At 41.0% G+C, this 18,788-nt stretch overlaps 2 protein-coding genes across 2 annotated transcripts; both read right to left on the bottom strand.

The window, feature by feature from the left end:
- Positions 1 to 13,592: 13,592 nt before the first annotated feature.
- LOC121245205 lies at positions 13,593 to 13,979 on the bottom strand. Its single transcript, XM_041143479.1, has one exon. It carries the CDS (start codon positions 13,977 to 13,979, stop codon positions 13,593 to 13,595), a length of 387 nt encoding a protein of 128 aa, XP_040999413.1.
- Positions 13,980 to 16,558: 2,579 nt separating this feature from the next.
- LOC121245206 lies at positions 16,559 to 17,823 on the bottom strand. The gene is made up of 3 exons (XM_041143480.1): positions 17,280 to 17,823; positions 17,051 to 17,140; positions 16,559 to 16,956 (listed from the first exon to the last, which is right to left on the bottom strand). Exons 1-3 carry the CDS (start codon positions 17,821 to 17,823, stop codon positions 16,559 to 16,561), a joined length of 1,032 nt encoding a protein of 343 aa, XP_040999414.1.
- Between the last annotated feature and the right edge of the window lie 965 nt (positions 17,824 to 18,788).

The raw sequence follows: 18,788 nt of genomic DNA on the forward strand, positions 1-18,788 counted from the left end.
ATTAATAGTAATATCCACAAGTCATTGTCATTTCCCAAATGATATTATATAGCACCAATTGTTCATCACTCTCATCCAGGTACAACATACCAAACATGATTTGTCACTAGACTAAATAGTACATTTTCACAAGTACAAATAACTAATAATGAAGACAGACCTCAATTTCTAACACTCGGGCAGGGTCGATCCGTCCTCCTCAAGCTCCTCTCAGACTACATTTGAGTCAAGGCTTACAGTTTCGATGAATAAAGCCATAGGTCGGTTAAACATCTACGATACCACTAATGAGAGGCAATGTAAGTGAAGATGCATGCACTATTTCATGTAAATGATCTATGAACACATATATTTATACATGGTGAGGAATCACCCTCTAAGTAGAAACATATGTTTTCATAGTTATGGAGAGAAACCACCCTCCAAATAAAACACAACTATATAAGCATGGCGTGGAATCACCCTCTTATCAAAACTCATAAAGCTCATCATATCTCATTGTATAAATAGCAAGCAAGGAATCACTCCATCGTTCAATGTAGAGAATCACTCTACTCGGTGAATGTACAAGCTGATTCACTAGTTTCAAAACATCTGACATAGGGAATCATTCTACCTGGTCCACACACCCGAGGACAATAAATATGATCTGCCCGACGAATCACTCTACCCGCTCAACCGACTCGAAGCCACCACACATGATACGCTCAGGGAATCTTTCTACTCATCTATCAAGTAAGGCCAATACGAAGGCGTCCCACCCCGATCACCACATGGACTCCATCTATCCGTATGAAACTTGTGGCAACATGTCATAGGAATGGTGCAAGGAATCACTCTATCCATCCATGATGAGTGACACACAGTAAGACTCACGCACCCAAAAATCATAATCATCACCAATCCACACCATTCAAATTCATCATCTTAAAATAGTAGTGTAAAGATAACCCATAAACATAATGAAGAAGATGTATATTACATTTTCATGTAGAAAGGGGGAGAATAGTTACAGATTATGCACAATCTATCCTTACAACATACCCACAAAAATTCACTCCACATTCTCAATATGGTCTTAGAAGCTGACCTACCTGCAAGCCATCCTTTTCTAGAACTACCAGTCTCTTGAGTTCTTCGTTCTCGCCTTTGTACAGTTAGAATAGTATTGCTCGCCTAGCTTAAGGTGAAAAGTCCTTTATCACCCGGTGCTGAGATGTGTCAGCCAGGCTTTCTACATCGTGTTACTTGCCTTACTCTTTGTTTGGTCACATGATGTCCTCCCAGTTGCCTCTTCTCCGCCTACTATCAGAAAAACCTTCCTTGCTTGTCTAGTGCTAAACTGTGTCTACTAGGCTTTCTACATAGTGTGGCTTGCTCTATCCCTTGGACTAGCTACACTTTGCTTGACCACTACCTCATCTTTGATTGCATGTTGCTCGCAGTAAGGAGTTTTATCATCGAAATTTGGTGAGGACCATCCCTCGATATGACATTCCAAGGGATGTGCATGAGGTGGGGCGTTCTTCAGTGTTCTCTATCGACACCGGTCGAAGTGACGACCCACTCCTTCCTCGATTCACCCATGGACCTTCAAAATCTTTGATTGGGGAAAAAGCTCCCTCTTCTTATCTCCTCTATTGGATTCTTCTGTTGTAACCATCAATACTACTCCCTCACATCTTAGCTCCTCCACTAGATTTGGTGTCGTATGAACTAGGCGAATCCCCACCCTTGTCCTTTTCTTCTTCATCACATTTCCATATCCTCCCCTCCTTAATAAAGAATTTCATACTCAAAATTCGGTGAGCATCATCCCTTGATATGACATTCCAAGGGATGTGAATGAGGAGGGGCATTCTTCAGTGTTCTTCAATGTTCTAGCAAAGGATCTCCCTCCTCTTGTCTCCTTTGTTGGCTTCTTCTGCTGTAATCGTTGGCATTTCTCTCTCCCATCTTAGCTCATTTGCTAGATTTGGCATCGTAGGACATTGGTGAATCCCCACCCTCATCCTTTTCTTGTATATCACATTCTTGGACCGTTTGTTTCTCCCCCCGTTGCCTTGTGACGTGGTCTGTCATTTATGAGATCATGGTCCAAGCCCTTCGATGACCCTCCTTGTCTCGATGTTGTTTCTCCTTAATTTGTCATCATTCTCCCTCTAGCCATGCTGCTTCAAGTTGTTCTCCCATGAAATGGTGGATTACTTTCGGCAATATGGCAGCCTTTCGTGTCGTCCTCTTCTCTCGCACCCTGACAATAGTTTGAGAGTTCTAGTTGTTGTATCAAAAAACACTCTGAAGGCTCATTTATAGATGTTCTCCTGCCTTCGATTTGACTATTCTACCCTCACTTAGTGCGCTCCAGGTTAGCTACTACGGTGCAAATAAATTGCAAAGCTGCTCCTATGTGACCTGCTCACTTTCACATGTAAACTCCTTTTTTCCTGCGTTTCCCAATTGCACCTTCACCAACAATACAATTGGACCGTAGCCTCTACTCCTTTCAATCTAAAACTCATACGGGTCTTTCCTCATAGGTGAGGTTTGGTTACAATGGAACCATATTTTGGTCAATTACTCAGAATTGTTGCTTCCTAAAATCTTTCCTCAATGTGAAAATGTGAAACATGTTATGGATCCTTTCACATTCCTCTAGTAACGACACCTTATATGCTACTGGGCCTAATAGGGCCCAATATATCTTGGGCTTAGCTTCCCTTTTGGCTCAAACCTTTTCACTCCCTTAATGGGTGATACATTGAGATACACACAATCACCTTCTTCAAATATCAATTCTCTCCTCCTAACATTGACATAACTCTTCTGCCTACTCTAAGCCATTACCATCCATTCTCTTATGAGTTTAACTTTCTCCTTCATCTCCTACACAACCTCTGGACCAATTATTCTAGCCTCTCCAACTTTATCCCAATATAAAGGCGATCTACATTTTCTTCCGTAAATAAGGATTTCGTATACTAACTCCAAACCAGAATTTATATTTCTCATGTAAATTTTGTCCTAAATCCAAAATATGATTAGAAATATTTAAATCAAAACACAACTATTCAAACCATGCTTGGGTTGATTCACATATAGGCTGAAAACAAGGTTTTTGTTGCATCTTGACCAAACATCAATCTAACATGCTTCAACCGATCTTTGTAATACTTGAAAATCACATCCTAGGTTCTAAAATCATGCTAAGACATCAATATATGCGTACCATAAAAATGTAAACTCATTAAAGCAGCATAAATTCCAAAAACATCAAGTTCTAAGTCAAAAAAGATCATCTCTTGATATTCTAGGTCTAACACCTTCCAAACAACTCCAATGACTCCAAAATTTCATGTTCATCATTCAAATATAAGTGATGGAATGCTTGATCAATAACAAAAAATACAAAACATTATATAGAACAATCGGTTTGCACTAAATCATCAAAAACGGGTATGGCATGCTTTTGATCTTGAAACAAAACACTTGGCCCTTGATTTTCATGCAATAAAACTTCAAGAAATATGACAGTATACTTCATATTCAAGTTCAAACTTGTTTCTAGCATCAAACCTAGCATCACATGGCAAGACTCTCTTCAAAATACAACCATAAGCCCGAAGCTTCAAATTTGAGTTCTAATCAAACATTTCTTGCAAATCATGCTTCCAACAAAGATTTAAACCAAATCTCTTGAAAATGAAACTCTTAACACATAAAAGCCTTAAGAACAACATATATGAATTTTATAGCCATTGGACTAGGTTTCTAAAACCAACAAATATCACAACCTCAAAACAGAATTTGTTTTATGTGTTCCAGTTTCAACTTCAAAGAAAATGTGTATAACTCTTTAATAAAAATGCTAACATACTTCGTATCAACTAGTAAAATGTAAAAACCTGTGTTAGCATTTCATCATATCAAGACCTGCCCCTAACTATAATAGAAACTTCATCAAAACATCAAGATTTCACACCATCATCCAAACTATCCCCCAGAATGACCTTTGTATGTTAAAATCCAACTTTTACCAATCAATACTCAATGAACAATTATCCAAAATATATCAATGGAAACTAGACTTAAACAGGAACAATATACATGCAAGAAGTTGCATTAGAATCGACTTATAAAGGGCTATAAAACACAATGCAAGAACTATCAGGAAAATTGCTTGATGCTCTCACCCAAGTTCTTTCCAAACAAGTGATTGGTAAATAACCAAAGGGTGAGGAAAATGCATGGGTTGTGATTTATAGGGAGAGAGAGCCAACATGAGGTGGTTGAATTGATGGGGGTTTTGCAGCTAAAATAATGGGCAAAATCATGGGCTACTCAACCCATGGTACTGGTTGTAGTTGTTGAGAAGGGTGGGGCAGTTTTGGGTGGCTTTTTGGCCTCCCATCCAAGCACTATTTGGGTTGACATGTTAGCCATTGGACTACCTAGGGTGGTGGGGGAAGCTTTCTCAAGAAGCTTGCATTGGTGGTGGCTTTTTGACGGGCCAAAATGAGCCTTAGCTTATAGTATATTTGGGGTTTGGTTTAGGGTTTCAGTTGGAGGAAGCTCAAATCCAATTTTTTCTTGACCCAATGAAATTAAAAAAGTATAAAAGAGTGAATGAGGATATAATAGTATATATTTAAGTAGTTGATAACATGTGATAGCTATTTAATCAAGTGATTAATCACTTAAGCAAAACTGGCCACTTTAAGATTTTGGGAAACCATTTAGGGTTTCTGTTTCCTCCATAGAAAATGATGAGTGTGATTTTTATCACTCTTTTATCTATAAAAAGTGTCAATTTTCCTTTAATTCTATTAATTTTATTTTATTTCTATATATTTTTCATTATTTTCTTGGATTTGAAGGAAGGAATGAGAAGATTTAGTACGAAATGAGAGCATTTTGATACAAAAGAAGAGATTACGGATCTAGACCGATGAGAGTCAGTGAGATTTGAAGAGAGTCAAGGAGATTTAGGTGAGTAAACTCGCGACTAGAAGGCACAACCAGAATTCACGAGTCTATTTTGTATGAAAGGAGAGCATTTTGGTACAAAAAAAAAGACTACGGATCCAAACCGATGATAGGCAGCGAGATCATGCTCTCCCTGTTGAACCGGGACAGAGACGTCTTGAGGCTTTCCTCCTCTCCCTGCTTGATGGTGAGGAGGTACGCAGCTGGGCATCGCCTTGATCGACTTGACATGAAATGGGTCAAAAATAGTCGACCTAGCACACCAAAACTGTCTCCAGAACCAGGCGCCAGAGACTCGAACCATACTCGTGCTAGCCCTTTTAGCGTCAGCGTGAACGTCCTGCATGCCACCTCCCCCGGAAAACCCATGCAATGTTATGTGAGCCCAAAAGGTTTCCAAGTGCTCAAGGGGGTCCCTCCGTCTATCGTACATCTCCATGGTGGGGACCCTAAACTTTGATGGTAAGGGCACAGGCATCACCTCCTTTGTGTAGGGTAGACCAATGCTTGTGAGCAGTTGGTCCACCGTCGTGCCCACTTTGACGATGTGCCCACTTTCCTTGCAATATCATCGTACTTTCCTTTGAGAATGTGGAGCTCGTCCTACATGTTCTTCCTCTCCTCCACCACGTGTTCGCTATCGCTGGGTTCCGCCTCCTTATTCTACCCTCGTTGAGGCTTTTGGGGCTCTTAATTCTCTTTGTGAAATGTTTGCACCTCGTCGGTCAACTTCGTCACCTAGTCGTCCATAGCTTTCAACCTTGCTTCCATGGCTTCCTCTATGTCTCTTCCAAGCTGTCCGAAACGGGTTGTTGCAGACATACGAAGTACACGCAAGATCTACAACGATCCCACAGATGGCGCCACTATTAACGCCGTGTTTCATACAGCTTTAGACCAGGTTCCGGCAACTTAGGTCTTCAGAACTGAGTTTGCAAAAATAGAGAAGAAGGCAACTGGAAGATGGTGGCCTTGGAGCTAAGGAGTCTCCGATGCCAAAGTTAGTATCATATTTTGGAAGTTTGTAAATAATGAAAGAGTCTAGGAATCAGAGAGACATTTCTCATACCTAAGAGTTGCTATTTATACCGGGAGTCTAAGGGGCAGATCGTGTCTGTCCCCATGGAGTCCCTGTCCTTTTATATTGTTCCTTTTGTCAGAGTCCTTTAATGCGGCGTGCCACTGCCACGACATCATTGATGTGGCATGTAGCTCGGGTAGTGATGCCATTAATGCGATGTGATTTCTCGATTTGCCTTACCCTGCCGGCATCCTTGGTGGTCCGTCGATGTATCCTTGTCAGAGGATCAAGAGTCCCCTTTACTTCCCGCCCGTTAAGCGAAAAGGTACTTAAGGACTGGACGTTGTTCGAGGGGTCTCAAGGAGGTTGCGTCCAGGGGGCCCTACCAGTGGCCAGGCCGAAGATTCTATTTGTTCTGGACTGGGCCTTCATTTCTTATTCCCTTAGTTGCGCTTCTCAGGCCCACTAAGATAGAGGGGGAAAAACCCCTTACACTCATATTTGTTATTGTATGGTTTATAATATTGGTTTTATTGTATGTTAAAATTTGAAAAATATTGATATATATATATATATATTTAAGATATTGTGGCTACTAATAAATATAGATTTTAACTTTTATATGAAATTATGTTAATTCGGTCAAATGATTTATGCGTATTAGTTCAACCCATTTGCATAAAACAGTTTTAAATAGGTCGTATTGTGTAAATTTATTTCTAATTAATTATTAAATGAGTCAAAACGGGTGACACGACACAACCCATTATCTAAAGGGCTTGGGTTAAGGTTTGAATGTTTGGCATGTTTGACATGTTTAGCTTAATGGGTCGGGGTCGGGTTGGCCTATATAGTCGAATTCTCATGTCTTGACACAACACGAACACGATCTGAAAGCACAATTTGACACCCCTACCTGCAAGCAACCCAACAGTAGTAAAGAGGGGACCACCTCAGCTCAATATATAAACTATCTCCAAGCTTGGGTAAGGGGATTCTCTCTTTGCCTTCTACTCCCTCATTCTTTTCCCTTTCTATCAACACACACAAGCCTAACTTTGGCATCGGAGGTGTCACATGCACACACACCTGAAGCCCTTACGTGTTGTCATTTTTGCAAGTTGCTCCATGGGTGCAATGAACCAACCGAGGTATGAAACACATCACAAACAGTGGCGCCATCTGTGGAATGCAATAGAACAATGTGTCATTCGTATGCCGGCCACGATGCGTTCACGAGCCACCCATGGATAAGAGGAATCCTCAGGGAACATGGAAGGATGAGGTGATCAAGATACTAAAAATGGAAGTGAAGAGGCATCGGCAAGAGAAGGAAACCTTGAGGAAGGGACACAGTGGAGCCATGGAAGATGTCGAACCAAGTCAAAACGAGCACGCAGAATCATGAAGCGCAGCAAGAATGGATGCAGCTGAAGAAGAAAGGCGGCCAATGCACCACGAGTAACGCGGACTCATGGACAAGTATGAGAAAATGGTCAAAAAGATGGGCACGTCATCCTTGGTTGACTAGCTACTAACCAAGACTAACTTACCATGTAGCGCAAAGGTCATGGTGGCACCTCTCCTGCCTAAATTCAAAGTTCCTCAAATGGAGATGTATGAAGGGTCCAAGGATCCCTTCAAGCACCTGGAAACTTTTAAGGCTCACATGCACAGCCCTGCCGCACACCAACGAGGTTAGTTGCATGCCTCACGGCATGCCATCCAGCACTCGACTCCAGCCTGTGCCTTGCAGAGCTGGTTAGTGGCATGCCCACCAGGCATGCCATCCAGCGCATGTCTCCAGCCCATGCCTTGCAACCTCAGCGCCTAGGCCACCAACCTGGGCCATGCAGTACATCACCATGGCTCACCATCAGCAAGCCATGCCACACCACCTAGCCATGGACCAATCCGAAGACCACCATGCACCAACTTAGCCCACCATGGGCCATGCATGCCACAACTAGACTTGGTCCATGACCACTATCATGTTATTTATTTTATTTAATTAATTTGAGTTATTTATTTATTTTCAAGGGACCTATTGGGAGTTTCCAAATTGTATTGCTTATAAATAGAACTCCATTCACTTGCCTTAAAATCTTTTGGCAAAACTCATAGAAGGAAGACTATTATTTGAGAGATCATAAACGGTGCCTTTACACTTGGGCATTTTGGGTGAAATTCGTGAATCCCAAAGAGAGGATTACACCTTGCAATTCATTAAATATGTGTAATTCATTTATCTTGTTTTCTTGCAACTTGGTGCAATTCGTGAATCCAAGTTGTGTTTATCAATATATGAGGTTTATTCAATTCTTGTGCAATTCGTGAATCAAGTATTGGATTATCATTGTTTGTACTTTTGTTCATTCAAGTTCATAAGTATTGTTACTTTTGTTCTTGAGTGTTCTTCATTTTGTTCTTGGTGTTCTTCATATTTTTGCTCTTCCAATCCATTCCATCCATAAAAGTCGACCACCATAGTGTTTGTCAACTTTTCATAAATTGTTTGCATCATCATCTTTTGCCCTAGCCGACCACAAGATCATTGCCTTCATCCAACTCAATTTCGGCAATCACTTGCCATATTGGGATTGACCTAGCCGCCCACTCCACTTGCCATACTAGTGCTCCTATAATTTAGGAACCCTAGTTGACCTAATCAAAACCCATAACCGGCCATACACTACACCCTTGATTTCCAAGTTTTAGGATACTTTCCTAAAAACTCTCACTTGCCAACTCGCCAACCCTAGCCGTCCAACCCCTCAAACCCTAATTGCAAACCCTAGCTGTCCATCACCCTTTCCAAACCCTAAACCCAAAGCTCAAGTGGTGCCAACCCTAGCCCCCACTAGTGTCGTGCGCCCCCACTAGTGCCGTGCACCCCTTACTCCATTGTAGCCCATACACTTCCTTGACCTTTCCCATCATTCCATACATCCATATTAGTCTAAACACCTAACATCACCATACCTAAGTGGTCATCTTGACCACCATTGATCGAGAACCAAGCAAGAGAGAAACAAAGGTTTGATCATCACAAGGCTACCATTGGCATGGAGATCATAGTATTTAAGGACTTGACCAAGGTCCTTAACAACCCTACCAGGGACGTGGTGTCCAGTACAGCCTACAGGCAACCCAACAATAGTAAAAAGGGGACCACCTCAGCTTAGTATATAAACCTATCTCCAAGTTTGGGAAGGGGATTCTCTCTTCGCCTTCTACTCCTTCATGCTTTTCCCTTTCTATCAACACACTCAATGCTAACTTTGACATTGGAGGTGTCACGTGCACACACATCCCAAGCCCTTACCTGTTGTCGTTTTTGTAGGTTGCTCCACAGGTGCAATGAACTAGCTAGGATATGAAATACGTCACAAACAGTTGTCGCAAACAGTTATAATTAGGCTTGTGCACAAAAACCACAGGCCCGATCCGTCCTAATGACCCGATCCGGCCGACAAATGCAAGTTAAACTAATTTTCGAGTCGAACCTGTGAAATGCGGGTTTCAACCCGCCTAAATTCACGTTTTAAGTGTAGAACCCAAGTCAAACCCTAGCTGGCTAGCCCTCTCCATTCTCTTCCTCATTGTCATCACCTCCGTTCGTCGACATGGTTGTTGCCTCCATTCCCTTTGTTCGTCATCGCATTCATTTCCCTTCATTTGTCATCGTATTATTCCTTCTCAGATTGCAACGGGGCGTGCCCTCCACAAGTTCGTCACCCACCCACCTTTCAATTCCAAAATATATTTCACCTACCCTCAGACAGAGCCGAAGATTCGTTGATTCAGACCAAGAAAGTTTCAAAGACCCATTTTCCATTTCAGTTGTGTTGATTCTAAGCTTGGTGTGTGACGGGTTCTCTTACAGTAAGTAACCCGCTAAGGGCCTCAACCAAAGCAGAGGAGGAACCATCTTTGGGACCCACTCCGAGTCTTTATCGTTCTGTAATGTGGGTAGCGCCAAGCCAAGTCGGGTGTTGGTGGTGAGAGCGGAGGCTTGGGGTGTTAACTAGGAGATAAGGAACGGTGAAGAGAAAGTGGTGGATATTGTCGTGGTCACTGAGCCCTCCAGGCCTATCTATGCTTATTGCATGTAAGAAAACCCCCATTTCATATGGTTCTTCATTTCCTTGCCGATCAACTGCGTAAGGTGTCGGTTTGCTATGTTTACGAAAAGGGAAAATTGCAAAGGGGACAATAGTTTAGAAAGTGTTCTGCTGCCTATTGATTTCTTTGTTTGATTGCTACTGATTAAAAAATATATATTCGTTTGCTTGCTAAATTGTCATTAACCAACTTTTTTAAACTGCGATTTTCAGATTCATAAAAAAAAAAACATATTGATTTCTTAGCTTGCATTAGATGCCAGTAGAGAGAGGCAAAAGCCTCTGACTAGAGTTTGTGGAAATAGAACACAATTAAGGAAAAAAAACGCATTTCTCCATTGTTGGTTCAGTTTGATTTTGTAGGATTATGAATTGATGTTGTAGATATGGATTTAGAATTTTGAACCCAGCTTTGCCTTTCCCCTTTCCTGTATTTGGTGTCCATGTGCTTATCCACTTCAACACTCAAATATCAGATGAAAATAAAATGGTGGCTGTTTTCATGATCTAGTCGAGATTATAAGATTTCAAATCATGCCAACTCAAGATCTTGTTGTACTACAGAGGTTTTGTACCGACTCATGTAAGTAGGATTCTTCATGGAAGAGTATTTGTGTGCAATAAAGTATACATCCTATACAGTTAAAACTACATGAGTCTAGTTAAAACTATATCACAAAGTTACAAAAACAACTTATCAAAAAAAAAAAAAGAAAGTTACAAAAACAACTTTGTAACACCCTGTTTCCATAGGATAGAGATGTTACTAACATTCATAACATAATGCCCCGTAAAGAGATTCATATCTTGAATATACCTCAGTTATTTAAAAGCGATAAAATATTAAAAACTGATTTGAACATAATCGTCTCAAAAACTGAACGTAAAGTAAAAGAACATAAATTAATCCTAGAAATGACGTAAAAGACGTCTTATTCTTGTGTGAATTATCATCTATTCCTTCCTAATCCTTTGTACTAAATCTACTCCTGGCCATCCAGCTCTGCAACATCATAAACATCATCTGTAACAATTAGACATGAAAGAAACAAGAAGACAAACAAGAATGAGTCGAATACTCAGTAAATAGCACATTATACTGTAAAACATAATCTGGCCTAGTATGGATTTAGTTTCTGAAGACTCCTAACAACATATATACATATATCGTCATATATTCACATAGCACATATCTATCCATCATCATGAGCTGAAGCATACATAATATGTAACGTGAATGTATAATAACTTGTTTATCTTGTTTAACATGGAGTGAAACAAGCTTGAGTCCGTGTTTCACTTAACTGGCATAACATGGAGTGAAACACGCTTAGGTCTATGTTTCACTTAACTGAGTAACATGAAGTGAAACACGCTTAGGTTCGTGTTTCACTTAACTGAGTCATGGAGTAAAACACGCTTGGGTCCGTGTTTCACTTAACTGAGTAACATGGAGTGAAACACGCTTGGGTCCATGTTTCACTTTACTTGAGTAACATGGAGTGAAACACGCTTGAGTCCGTGTTTCACTTAACTGAATAACATGGAGTGAAACACGCTTGGGTCCGTGTTTCACTTTACTTGTGGTTAACCACGCTTGAATCCGTGGTACTGTATTAAAATTTCTTATCTTTCTTAATGCATGAGAATTCACTAGGCTTCATGAACTTTCTTAACATGGCATATTCTTTTACATGGCATAACATAACATGACATAGCATAACATGACTAGAACTGAACATTTTATGACATTCCATGGCATACATGATCTAAGTATTACATGAACATGGCATACATGATCTACGTGCTACATGAACATGGTATACATGATCTATGCGCTACATGAACATGGCATACATGATCTAATTGCCATATGAACATGGCTTGCATAATTTGACTATTCTATTACATGGCATATTTGACTTGAATTACTACCTGAACATCTCATGGCTTTCATATGATTTTAGTAACATTCAATCAATCAAATAACAAATTCATTCATTCAAGCATAATCTCATATTTCATCAAAGATCGTGAAAGGAATCTAACCTTGACTTGTCTTATAGCGTAGCATAGATAATCATCATAAGGACATCACATTTTCATACATAACAATAATATTCACAGTACGCATGCATTCATATGATCATACTATTTACCTCTTAGCGCTGCTTCCTGATTTCCAACTTGTAGCGTGTTATCTATACAAGATACTCGATGTTACTAATTTCTAGATAGACGTGTCGCGGTTTTCTACGTGATTAAATACAAAATTGGAATTTAACATATTCGTTATCTTGTCCCCATGCAAAATTAATGAATACTTGCGATATATAATTAATCAGGAATAGATAGCTTAATAGTATAATCGGATTTAATATAAAGCTGCTAGATAAATAGCGTAAAATTAAATCTGAAATTTAGGATTTTATCATGTAAAAATATATAACTTAAAATAATAATCTAATTAACTCCTAAATATTGTCTACGTAATATAAGGGAATTAGGCCTACTAACACAAGCTGCTGAGAGGGATAAGGATCGGGCTTAGTACAGGACAAAGCCATCTGATACTTCAGCCCTTACAAGAATAAAATCACCAGGCCGAATGGACCTCAAAGCCCAAGGCCCACTTTGATATCAAAGGCAGGAAACATAAGTCTGAGAGTTGTGAGAGGGAAGGTGTCGTGCGATAACATGGAACTCACCGAGGGAAGAAGGCTGAGGCGACGGCGGCTCTCGGGTGGCTGGAATCTACCGGCGACGCGACTGGGCCCTCGGGGCAGTTGTGCGACGCGAGAGAGAGAGTGAGCTGAGAGAGTTTAGAGAGTGAACTATTAAACCGACAAACACTAGGGAGAGAAAATGGTGGCTGACGGCGATGGGCTTACCGGAAGGGAGTGGTTGCGACGGAACTAGGTTGGCCGGCGTTTTCTGTGGTGGTGTGGGAGGTGGTCCATCGAGATGACTGTTGGTTGCCGAGAGGGGCTACGGTGGTGCTTGCGTGAACGAGTTTTCTTTCTCTGCGTTACGAGTTTTCTCCCATAATTGTCTTGTGTAATTCAGAGGCTTTGTGGGTTTCTTATAGGCGATGGGAGGGAACAACGTGAACCTTCAGGAGATTGGCTGAAATTTGAAGTTGCCTAGACTTTAGGAGCCTATTCTTACGAGGATACAGATTCTGAGAGGATTTGAAGAGTTTGAGTTGGAGTTAATCTCAAACTGGAAACCGAGTCTAACACGGGAACTTAATGGATAAAGTATACGAAGGTTTTGGATAAGGAAGGAATCACTAATTTAATCTATCTGTTAGCACATTTTCTAAAATGATAATAAAAATATAAAACAATAAAAATAAATAAATAAATAAAATACTAGTTTTAAGCCCTAAATTTGGATCCGTATGCTACAATCTCCCCCCCCCCCCCTTAAAAGAAATCTCGTCCTCGAGATAACATACCTCAATCGAATAAATATGGATACTTGGTCCTCATGTCCTCTTCTAGCTCCCATGTGGCCTCCTTTTCCGTGTGGTTGCTCCAAAGTACCTTGACCATCGGGATGGTCTTCTTGCGGAGTGCTTGAGCTTTTTGTGCAAGGATTCTGACTGGAAATTCTTCATAAGTCAGATCCTCGCGAACTTGGAGAGGCTCATAGTCTAGTACATGTGTAGGGTCCGAAACATACCCTCGAAGCAAAGAGACATGGAAAACATCGTGAATAGCTGACATTTGTGGTGGGAGGGCCAACCTGTATGCTGCAGCTCCAATTCTTTCTAGTACATCAAAAGGGCCTACATATCTTGGACTCAATTTGCCTTTCCTACCGAATCGCATAATTCCCTTCATCGGCGCCACTTTCAAGAATACTTTGCTTCCTACCTCAAATTGTAACTCTCGACGCCTCTGATTCGCATACTTTTTCTGTCGCTCTTGTGCAATGGCGAGTTTCTTTCGGATGACTGCTATTTTATAATCTCTTGTCCAAGGATTCTACGTTCTCCCACTTCATCCCAATAAAGGGGTGACCGACACTTGCGGTCGTAGAGAACTTCATATGGTGCCGCTTGAATACTCTCCTGGTAACTATTATTGTATGCAAATTCGATCAAAGGTAAGTACTTAATCCAGCTGCCCTTGAAATCCATTACGCAGGCTCTAAGCATATCCTCCAATATTTGTATTGTCCTTTCTGACTGTCCATCTGTCTGAGAGTGGAAGGCTGTGCGGTAAGTCAACTCTGTCCCCAACTCTTTCTGTACATTCCTCCAAAATGTTGAAGTGAAACGGGTGTCCCTATCTAACACAATCTTAGAGGGAATTCCATGCAGTCTGACGATTTCACGCACATATAATTCTGCCAACCTGTCTGTAGAATACGTCATCTGAATCGGAATGAAATGAGCTTTCTTGGACAACCTGTCAACAATTACCCAAGCTGCATCCTGACCTCCTGGTGCCTTTGGAAAACCTGATACAAAATCCATACCAATTTCATCCCACGTCCAAACAGGTATAGGGAGTGGGTGTAATAACCCCGAAGGCCTCTGATGCTCTGCCTTAACTTGTTGACATGTCAGACACTGTGCTACATATGTCACTATCTCTTTCTTCATCCCACTCCACCAATAGTGTTGTTTTAGATCTCGATACATCTTGGTACTCCCCGGATGAATTGTGTAGAGTGAACGATGAGCTTCTCTCAAGATCAATTCTCTGATTACTCTATCATTGGGTACACAAAATCTTCCCTTAAATCTCAAAGTGCCATCATCTGACACTAGAAAATCAGGTCTCTTGCCCTCTGCTACTTCTTCTTTAATCTTCATCAATTTTGTATCACTTGCTTGGGCGACCTTAATTTGATCTATCAATGTTGAACCTAGTGTCAAACTATTCATCTTAGCTTGAGTGTCCTGGATTACCTCAATGCCAGCTCGCTCCATGTCTAGTAGAATATGCTTCTGAGGAGTAAACATCGTAGCCAGGGTGCTAAAGGATGACTTCCGACTAAGTGCATCTGCTACAACGTTTGCTTTACCGGGATGGTAGTTAATATTGCAGTCATAGTCCTTCAAAAGTTCCAACCATCTCCGTTGCCTCATATTTAGTTCTTTTTGTGTGAAGAAATATTTCAGACTCTTATGATCGGTATAAATCTCGCACTTTTCGCCATAAAGACAATATCTCCATATCTTCAAGGCAAAAACCACTGCTGCAAGTTCCAGATCATGGGTTGGGTAATTCTGCTCATAACTCTTTAGTTGTCGGGAAGCGTATGAAATAACTTTCTCATTCTGCATTAAAACACAACCTAAACCCTTTAGTGAAGCATCGCTGTATATAACAAATCCTCCATCTCCCGAAGGAACTGTAAGAACTAGTGTTGTCACTAATCTTTTCTTCAATTCCTGGAAGCTGTCCTCACACTCATCTGTCCATAGGAACTTCTCATCCTTTCTTGTCAACTTTGTCATCGGAGCTGCTATACTTGAAAATCCTTCTATAAATCTTCTATAGTAGCCAGCGAGGCCTAAGAAACTTCGTACCTTGTTGAGATTACTAGGCTTGGCCCATTTTACCACTGCCTCAACCTTCGCTGGGTCCACTGAAATTCCTTCTGCTGATACCACGTGTCCCAAAAAGGAAATCTCTTGCAACCAAAACTCACATTTCTCAAACTTTGCATACAACTTCTTTTCTCTTAGTGTTTGAAGGGCAATCCTCAAATGCTCCTCATGCTCTGTGCTACTCCAAGAATAAATGAGAATATCATCGATAAAAACTATCACAAACTGGTCCAGAAAATCCTTAAATACCCTATTCATAAGATCCATGAAAGCTGTAGGGGCATTAGTTAGACCTAACGGCATAACAAGAAATTCATAGTGTCCATACCGTGTCCGGAAGGCCGTTTTCTACACATCTGTCTCCTTAACCTTCAACTGGTGGTAACCGGATCGCAAATCTATCTTAGAAAAGACTTGGGCTCCTTGGAGTTGATCAAATAAGTCATCTATCCGAGGTAGGGGGTATCTGTTCTTGATAGTCACTTTATTTAACTCCCTGTAGTCAATACATAAACGCATAGACCCATCCTTCTTCTTCAAGAAAAGTACTGGAGCACCCTATGGAGAGACACTGGGGCGTATGAACCCTTTTTCCAGTAACTCTTGCAATTGATCCTTGAGTTCTCTTAACTCAACGGGAGCCATGCGGTATGGTGCTTTAGATATAGGCACCGTTCCTGGAGTGATATCAATCGCGAACTCAACTTCTCTATCTTGGGGTAACCCTGGAAGATCTTCAGGAAACACGTCTTTAAAATCTCTAACTACGCTTATGTCTTCAATCTTGAGTCCTTCTTCTGGTGATAAGACCAAACTCGCTAGAAATCCCATGCATCCTTGTTTCAAAAGCCGGGTGGCCTATAAAGCTGAGATTACACGAGGAGGGGAACCTCCTTGTACTGACTGAAAACTAAACTCCTCCCCATTTGTGGATTTAAAGACTACTCTCTTATTAAAACAATCCACACAGGCATGGTTCCTGGATAACCAGTCCATTCCCAGAATCACGTCGAATCCGGACATATTAAATATGATCAAGTCTGCAGGTAGAATTCTCCCTTGAATCTCAATCGGACATCCAATTAGCACATAATCACAATTAACATGTTCTCCCGAGGGCGTAGCAACAGACATACTAGGTTCTAGTGGTTCAGGTATCTTCTCAGTCAAAGGCACATAATGATTTGAAATGAAAGAATGAGTGGCACCAGAGTCGAATAAAATGGAGGCATGACATGAAAACAACGATAATGTGCCTATATGAATGTCATAACAACTTAGAGCTATCAGGATCATATGGTTTATCCATCATACAAAAGACACATCTAAATTTAGGATAACGAAAGGTACCTGTGACCACATCATTAGATGTCTCAGTGTCCCTTGGGGTAAGAGCAAAAACTCTAGCTGGTGCGGTAGTCCTCTGACCACTCTTTGTAGCTGGAGGCGGCACGTTCCTTGGACAGTCTCAAGCCATATGGTTTGGCTGCCCGCATTTAAAGCAAACATTTTTGGCCCACTAAACAACTTCCTTGATGCCTCTTTCCGCAATTTTGGCAAATCGGATATGTTGGAATACTCAGAGGTGGTTGTGGACGGTAGTTGGGGGCAGGCTTCTTGTTTCTAATGGAATCAGGTGGAGGTTGTTGGCGTTTCCTTTGATTGAAAAGTGTCGTATTCACCCTCATGTTTTCTTCCACCAAGGTGGCTCGTGTGACCAAGTCGGTGAAATTACGGATCCTCAGGGGTATCAGGTGACTTCGAATTCTCGGATGTAAGCCCCGCTCAAACTTTTCACATTTCCTTTCCTCGTCTAGAACTAGACAACTTGCAAACCGCGATAATGCCACAAACGTAGCGGTATAGCGTTCCACTATCATGGTTCCTTGCACCAGGTCAAGAAACTGCCTAGCTTTTGCTTCACGGAGTGCTGGGGAAAAATATCGGTCTAAAAATGCCTGTTTGAAACGGTCCCAAGTGATGGACACCCCCTCGTTAAGCTCAAGCAGTAGCAGTTCCCTTGTAGAGGTCCGCCGCTCATCTGCTTCGTCTGCCAACATATAAGTGGCAAACTCCACTTTTTGCTCATCCGTACAGAATAGAGCCCTAAAAATCTTCTCCATTCTTTTGATCCAGCTTTCTGCATCGAGTGCTTCTGCCCTACCGTCAAAAGTCGAAGGATGCTACTGTGTAAACTGGTTCAGGGTACAACCGCCCCTGGGATTCCTGGCTACCAAGCCTTCTTCATCAATAAAACACCGAAGAAGCCTGGTAGCAGCAGCCGCTAACACCTCTGGTTCGTTCGGTGGAGGTTCCGAGGAACCTTCCAGGTGCGTATTACGCCTAGTTCCTGGTGCCATTATCTAATAACACCATTCATGCAATGAGTAAATAATAATTCAAGCATGCAATCAAGTAAGTCATGACAATACACATCAAACATAAAAGTCAACAGTCTCTCTTGAACTTTGAGCTGGCCAGGAGTCATCCTAGGTGTCTGCTATCCTAAATTTTATTTTATTTGATTTATTATTTATTTATCTACAGAATCTCACAACCTGGCTCTAATACCAAATTGTAACACTTCGTTCCCATAGGATAGAGATGTTACTAACATTCATAACATAATGCCCGGTAAAGAGATTCATATCTTGAATATACCTCATTTTTTTAAAAGCGATAAAATATTAAAAACTGATTTGAACATAATCGTCTCAAAAACTGAACGTAAAGTAAAAGAACATAAATTAATCCTAGGAATGACGTAAAAGACGTCTTATTCTTGTGTGAATTATCATCTATTCCTTCATAATCCTTTGTACTAAATCTACTCCTGGCCATCCAGCTCTGCATCGTCATAAACATCATCTGTAACAATTAGACATGAAAGAAACAAGAAGACAAACAAGAATGAGTCGAATACTCAGTAAATAGCACATTATACTGTAAAACATAACCTGGCCAAGCATGGATTTAGTTTCTGAAGACTCCTAACAACATATATACATATATCGTCATATATTCACATAGCACATATCTATCCATCATCATGAGCTGAAGCATACATAATATGTAACGTGAATGTATA

The sequence above is a fragment of the Juglans microcarpa x Juglans regia genome, unplaced genomic scaffold, assembly GCF_004785595.1.
Source record: "Juglans microcarpa x Juglans regia isolate MS1-56 unplaced genomic scaffold, Jm3101_v1.0 JmScfU0001, whole genome shotgun sequence".
In the NCBI taxonomy this organism is placed as follows: domain Eukaryota; kingdom Viridiplantae; phylum Streptophyta; class Magnoliopsida; order Fagales; family Juglandaceae; genus Juglans; species Juglans microcarpa x Juglans regia.